At 48.1% G+C, this 7,436-nt stretch overlaps 1 protein-coding gene across 1 annotated transcript; it reads left to right on the forward strand.

The window, feature by feature from the left end:
• The first annotated feature begins 3,433 nt into the window (after positions 1-3,433).
• LOC123141168 (F-box/LRR-repeat protein 13) lies at positions 3,434-5,469 on the forward strand. The gene is made up of 3 exons (XM_044560385.1): positions 3,434-4,442; positions 4,559-4,702; positions 4,773-5,469. The coding sequence occupies exons 1-3, from the start codon at positions 3,513-3,515 to the stop codon at positions 5,145-5,147; spliced, it is 1,449 nt and encodes a 482-aa protein (XP_044416320.1). The 5' UTR covers positions 3,434-3,512; the 3' UTR covers positions 5,148-5,469.
• The last annotated feature ends 1,967 nt before the right edge of the window (positions 5,470-7,436 follow it).

Below are 7,436 nucleotides of genomic sequence, written 5' to 3' on the forward strand. Positions count from 1 at the left end.
CTCTAGTGCAAGTGGGAGACTGAAGGAAATATGCCCTAGAGGCAATAATAAAGTTGTTATTTATATTTCCTTATATCATGATAAATATCTATTATTCATGCTAGAATTGTATTAACCGGAAACTTAGTACATGTGTGAATACATAGACAAAACAGAGTGTCCCTAGTATGCCTCTACTTGACTAGCTCGTTAATCAAAGATGGTTATGTTTCCTGACCATAGACATGTGTTGTCATTTGATGTACGGGATCACATCATTAGAGAATGATGTGATGGACAAGACCCATCCGTTAGCTTAGCATTATGATCGTTGAGTTTTATTGCTATTGCTTTCTTCATGACTTATACATGTTCCTCTGACTATGAGATTATGCAACTCCTGAATACCGGAGGAACACCTTGTGTGCTATCAAACGTCACAATGTAACTGGGTGATTATAAAGATGCTCTACAGGTGGCTCCGAAGTTGTTTGTTGGGCTGGCATAGATCGAGATTAGGATTTGTCACTTCGTGTATCGGAGAGGTATCACTGGCCCTCTCGGTAATGCACATAACTATTAGCCTTGCAAGCAATGTGACTAATGAGTTAGTTGCGGGGTGATGCATTACGGAACGAGTAAAGAGACTTGCCGGCAACGAGATTGAACTAGGTATGATGATACCAACGATCGAATCTCGGGCAGTAACATACCGATGACAAAGGGAACAACGTATGTTGTTATGCGGTTTGGCCGATAAAGATCTTCATAGAATATGTAGGAACCAATATGAGCATCCAGGTTCCGCTATTGGTTATTGACCGGAGATGAGTCTCGGTCATGTCTACATAGTTCTCGAACCCGTAGGGTCCGCACGCTTAACGTTCGATGACGATCGGTATTATGAGTTTATGTGTTTTGATGTACCGAAGGTAGTTCGGAGTCCCGGATGTGATCACGGACATGAAGAGGAGTCTCGAAATGGTCGAGACATGAAGATTGATATATTGGAAGGTTATGCTTGGACACCGGAAAGGTTTCGGATGAGTTCGGGCATTTTCCGGAGTACTAGGGGGTTACCGGAACCCCCCGGGAGTTAATGGGCCTTGATGGGCCATAGTGGAAGAGAGGAGGAGGCGGCCAGGTGTGGCGCGCGTCCCCCCTAGGCCCAATCCGAATTGGGGTAGGGTTTGGGGGGCGGGCCCCCTTTTCCTTCTCTCCCTCTTCCCTTCCTTCCCCCTCCTAGTTGGACTAGGAAAGGGGGGAAATCGACTCCTAGTAGGAGTAGGAATCCCCCCTTGGGGCGCGCCCTAGGAGGCCGGCCCTCCCCTCCTCCACTCCTTTATATACGGGGGAGGGGGCACCCCATAGACACACAAGTTGATTCTTAGCCGTGTGCGGTGCCCCCCTCCATAGGTTTCCACCTCGGTCATATTGTCGTAGTGCTTAGGCGAAGCCCTGCGTCGGTAACTTCATCATCACCGTCAACACGCAGTCGTGCTGACGGAACTCTCCCTCGACCTCAGCTGGATCTAGAGTTCGTGGGACGTCATCGAGCTGAACGTGTGCAGATCACGGAGGTGTCGTGCGTTCGTTACTTGATCGGTTCGATCGCGAAGACGTTCGACTACATCTACCGCGTTTCTTAACGCTTCCGCTTTCGGTCTATGAGGGTACGTGGACACACTCTCCCCGCTCGTTGCTATGCTTCTCCTAGATAGATCTTGCGTGATCGTAGGAAATTTTTTGAAATACTACGTTCCCCAACAGGATCCTCCTTAGTTAGCTTGAGTCTAGGGTAGCTGGGGAGGAAACTGAGAGGGGTTAAAGGTAGATTCCGGCAGTGGCCACCGGAAGAAGTCGAAACCCTAGGTTTTTTCACCTAGGGGGAAAAGTTTTTTATGAGTAGAGAGTGCTCCTTAATTAGTGATTTCGCGAGATGGGAGCTGTGAAATATAGAGAGATAGAAGTTTGGTGGGCCTCCCAGTGCATCAGTTTGGCGACGGATCCATGACCCATCTTGTATCTCTATGAAGGCCAGGACTAGGCGCCGGTCGACCGGCCCAAATTTTGGCTGGTCGACGCACAGCCACCCGATTCACCCGCTGGCCCACGCCCACGTTGACTTCGTCTTCCATCACCGTGAGATTTCCCCAAATCCTTCCCCTCTGCAAGTCGTTTCCCGCACCGTGTGCCACCCCCAGCCGGTCGCTGACCTCGCAGCAGCTCGCACCTTGCCCCCCCCCCCACAGATTGCAGCTAGTCACCTTTGCCATCATCGGTCGTGGTAGCAACCTCATGTCGCGGCCACGGGCATGCTCGCCATTACCACCAGTGTCGCAAACAACCAAGAAGCCAGTTACAACAAAAAATCATGTTGGTTCCAGCTAATTTGTTTGCCGGTTCCAGCAATTATCCATGCCCCTCCGTCGTCTCCAGCAAAGACGTGGTTGTGGATGTTGGAACTAGCAAGATGATTATCTGGAACCGCCACTTAAATTTACTAGAACCAGTGTCACATGGTTGGAATCGACCCCGTCGTCTCCAACAAAAATGCAGCCAAGGATTTTGGAACCAGCGACATGATGTGTTGCAACCGGCACTCTTGTTTGCTAGAACCAGCGGTCAGATTTGCTGGAACCGGCCGCGGTGACTGCCGAGCCCAGTTGCTCCGCTGACGGGAGCTTGCAGCTTCTCCGTGCCATGGTTCCAACATTTGCACACCACACTTGCAGCAAGCTCCCCATCGGCCTTGGCACCAAGGAAGCTTGTGTGTGTCCGTCGGTGGTTCGTTGTAGCAAAACGAGAGACTGGTTGTAGCACAATAGCAACGTCGTTGCATCTCCCCACCGTCAATGTCCCAGCACGCGGCCTCCCACAGTCACCGTCGACGCAGCATCCCCTCGTCAGAGCACCGCAGCTCGTCGTCGTGGGGTGTGGCATGTGCAGCTATAGTAGAGAGTTTGAGGTGTGGGTAGCGCTGCCTAGAGATATGTCTGCGACGGCGCCATGCGGTAGCAAGAGATTCAACGGTGTGGGATGGGCTGACGGGGAAGTGTGGGTGAAGTGGCGCCGCCACCGCCGGTGGAAGCAAAGAAATCTATCGGGTGTGTGGATGGATAGCAAAGACGAAGGAGGGGAAAAAATGCCCAACAGCAGATAGGGGCGACAGAGACGTTGGTGGTGCGTGGGGCCACGCTGGCAGGTGGGCAAGCGCGTGCGACCAGCCCAACATTAAGCCGGTCATCCGTTCACAAACGTTTACCTTCTATGAAGGTTTATATGGCACAATTTTATTGTTGGCAAGCCCCTCATAAAAACAGCGTTTTTTCTTTTTCTTTTTGAGAGGGTTCGATGGATCTTTCCTGAAACCCTCTCAAAGCCCACTAGTCCGAGGACATTTGGTCCCACGGCTCGCGAGCAATTTCCCCTCTCCTTCGCCGTTCCACTCCACTCCACTGACCACTCCACTCCACAGAGAGCACGCGCTGCTCAAAACCCTCGTCCCCGCCGCGGCGCTTCCGGCGACGGCCATGGACACCGGGGTGCCCGCCTTTTCCATGAATCCGGTGATGGCGGAGATCTTCCGGCAGCTAGGCCTTGACCCGGATCAGGTGGGAGGCTTCTTCGCCCGCTCCCTCTCCCACACCCACCACGCCCTCCCGGACCCGCCCGTGACGGCCGACGCCCGCCTCTTCGCCCTCCTCCCCGACGACCCAGTAGACCGCGTCAGCCGCCTCCCCGACGCGCTCCTCGGCAACATCGTCTCCTGCCTCCCCGTCAAGGACGGCGCGCGCACCGCCGCGCTCTCCCGGCGCTGGCGCGGGGTCTGGCGCTCCGCCCCGCTCGTCCTCGTCGACTCCCACGTCCACCCCGCGGGCACCGCGTACGCGCAGGGCGTCGCCTCCGCCGTCTCCCGCGTCCTCGCCGCGCACCCGGGCCCCTTCCGCTGCGTCCACCTCACCGAGTCCCCCCTGCTCGCGGCCTGGCTCCAGATCGTCGCCGGCAAGGGCGTCCAGGAGCTCACCCTCGTCCACCACCCGTGGCCGCTCGAGATCTTTCTCCCCTCCACCTTCTTCTTAGGCATGGAGACCCTCACCCGCCTCTACCTCGGGCTCGGGCTCTGCGACGTCGTCATGAAGACCGGGGATTTGGACTTCATCCTCGACAGGAGCCCCGTGCTGGAGACGCTGTCTCTGGAAGGGGAGATGCTCGAGCGTTGCCTCGGCCTTGTCAGCCAAAGCCTCCGGCGCGTGCAGATCATCGGGTGCTCGGTTGGAGAAATCTTCGTGGTGGACGCGCCATGCCTTGAGCGACTCATCCAGTCGGGAGGCTGGTGCCCTGAAGACACTGATGGCAACTGCACCAAGGTGAAGATCGGCCATGCCCCCAGGTTGCACATGTTGGGATACTTGGAGTTGGACCCAAGAAACGTCCTAGAGGTCGGCAACACCGTCATCAAGGTGCCTCACCTTTCCATTCGTGCAATGTAAACAACAAATTCCTAAGCGGTCGATGTGAATTTGGCATCTTCCTTCTCTGAATTGGGTGCATCTGTGAATTGTGATTGCAATCGCAGGCTGGGACAAGGGTGAGCCCGAGAACCATGGTACCAAGCGTGGGAGTCATGGCTTTGGAGGTGCGTTTCGGTGTCCGCAACGATGCCAAGATGGTTCCCAGTGTCCCCAGGTGCTTTCCGAACATCGAGACGCTCCACATCAAGGTGAAGTCCCTGACGCTTCTGTTGTCTTCCATCTGCGCCATGTTCTGCATTTGACTGATCGAATTTTCAGTCTGCAAAAACCGATCGATCCACTGGCAAGCTGAACCTGAAGTTCTGGCATGAGTGTGGTGTCATAGAGTTCGTCCGGTCGCGCATCAAGCTGCTGGTTTTCCATGATTTCCGAGGCGGCCGAGGCGAGCTCGCCTTCCTCAAATACTTCTGTGAGACCGCATCGGTGCTGAAGAAGGTGGTGATTCTGTTCGCCGACGGCTTCGCTTCGACCGAGGAGGCGCAGTCCAAACTGTCGAGTCTGGGGTCGGTGAAACGGGCCAGTGAAACCTCTACAGTGCTGGTCACCGTACCTTCTGATCCTCAAGTAGGTTCCATTCGGAGCTTCAAGATAGGGTCTGGTTTTTCTGCTGACGACCCTTTTGCAAACTACTGAAGTCACAGCAAGTGAACTACGTATATTTCATCCTGCAAAGTAAATTGCTCTGGAAGGAAGTTGTTTATGTAAGACCATGGCGGCGGAATGTTCTGGCATTGCTTCATCCGTAGAGGGAACACTAGATATCAGCATTCGTGTTGGACAGGTTCCGCGGCGGTGCCTGGCTTTTGGAATTCCAAGATTGCTTGCTTGATTTAATCTTGCTAAAAGGAGACGGGCTTATACCCAATGATAAGTGCCACACATATGGCACGAAGTAACACTGCTCTGACGTTTTTTACACTAAATTTGTCATATAAAAAAATAAAAAAAATGTAACTTGCCATCCAGAGAAGAAGTTATTATGCTTCACAACTAAAGTTGACATCCTCTTATAACTAAACTTGGCATAAAAAAACATTAAGACGGAATTGCTTCGTGTCACACGTATAACATTTGTCAGGGTCCGTTTCATAACCCCATTTGTTCCCTTTGCAATCTTGGATAGGAAACTGCAACCCACTTATGAGCTCATTGCCTGGTGTATGGCTTTATTGGTTCACAGGATTATCACAACCGACCAAAAATGATAAAAAAAGAAATACACATGAGGGCCTTGACGGAAAGCATGGTGTACTCTAGAATGAATAAAAGTAATCAATGCATCTAAGATCCATACTATTTTGTCGCAAAAGTTGGGATGCAAACTTAAATTAGTAAAATTCGTCCAAATAAATAAATAAATTCCATGTTCATGTGCACTAGAAGAAGAAATAAATCCCGGCAATTTGTCTCTAGTGCACATGACCCCTAAAAATTCTCGGCTTTGTATAGGTTTTCTTACAAAATGAGTTTGCATATCAACTGCTTTCATTTCCTACAAATTTGAAGCCCACAAGACATTAGACGCAATATAATGCCTTTCTATTCCATTGATTGTACATATCTAAATTAAAGATATACTTGACTGTTCTACGTTTTGAAACAAAGCATCATAATTAGATTGTTATGCAGAGTAGGAATCGTCTTTTATCTAAAGAACATTATTCATCATAAGCTAGTCCATACACTTTGCTACAGACCACAAAAAGGCACTGTGTAACATCCCAATTTTCGGAATGTTTTAAATTTTCTCCAGAAAAGAACGCCCAGAAATTTCCTTTGTTTAATCGAGCTATTACAAGCATAAATTGAGTTTTTATAAATTTGGGGGATTTAATTTGAATTAATGTCCATCTAAATTTAAAGAGTTTTACCCTGATTTTTTAGATGGGATTATTTTTTTGCCTTTGGCGTATTAAATTATGCACTTTTGTATTTTTCTTGGAATTTTCTGAAGTCCTTTGATACTTCCTTCGCTCCTAAATATAAGTCTTTTTAGTATTTCAATAAAGACTATAAACAGGTGTATATAGACATATTTTAGAGTGTATATTCACTCATTTTGCTTCGTATATAGGTCATATTAGAATCTTTAAAAAGACTTATATTTAGGAACCGAGGGAGTATATTTTCTGGGGGGGAGCTTTCGATCTATTCATCTTTAATCATGTCTGAAGTCCTTTGATATTGGGTCTGACTATATCATGTCTAGATTATCTCGCATCTAAGTTGTGACATCAGCAGATTGTTTTCTTATTTGTTTCTTTTTTCGCGTCGTTTCTTTTTTGGTTTTTTCCTTTCGGCCGGCTGACTAGAGCGACAAAAAAATCAACTGAGAGTGCGTTGCACTAGGAATCCAACTCGGGACAACATGCTGGTCACACGGGCTCCTACCACTCCAATAGATAGCTGCTATTGATTATTACAAAGAGGGAGTATATAAGAACATAGTAAACCATCGAGATTAGAAGACAATCTTGCAATTTTTTAAACCGTTTTTTTTTACAAATTGTGAACAATTTGAAGTGTCAAATATTTTTGAAAACACGAACAAATTTAAAATTTCAAACAGTCTTTTTTAAACGACAAATAAGAACAAAATATGGTATTCCAAACAATTTCTTCAGGAACAAAATTTTAAGAGCGTGAACAATTTATGAAAATCTTTAACAATTTTAAAGTGTGGACACTTTTCAAAATTCCAATCACTAAAAAATACTAATTCATTGAGTTTATTTTATTTTAATCATAAATTTTCAAATAAAAACATTTTTTGCACCATTTAAAAAATATTGACATTTGAAAAATGTTCATGCATTTCAAAATAATGTTAGTGATGTATAAAAAATGTACTATAGAATGAAAAAAGTTTCATAACATTCAAAGACATGTTCGTGGCAATTTTCTAAAGAAACTTCAAGCATT

The sequence above is a fragment of the Triticum aestivum genome, chromosome 6D (genome assembly GCF_018294505.1).
Source record: "Triticum aestivum cultivar Chinese Spring chromosome 6D, IWGSC CS RefSeq v2.1, whole genome shotgun sequence".
Lineage (NCBI taxonomy): Eukaryota > Viridiplantae > Streptophyta > Magnoliopsida > Poales > Poaceae > Triticum > Triticum aestivum.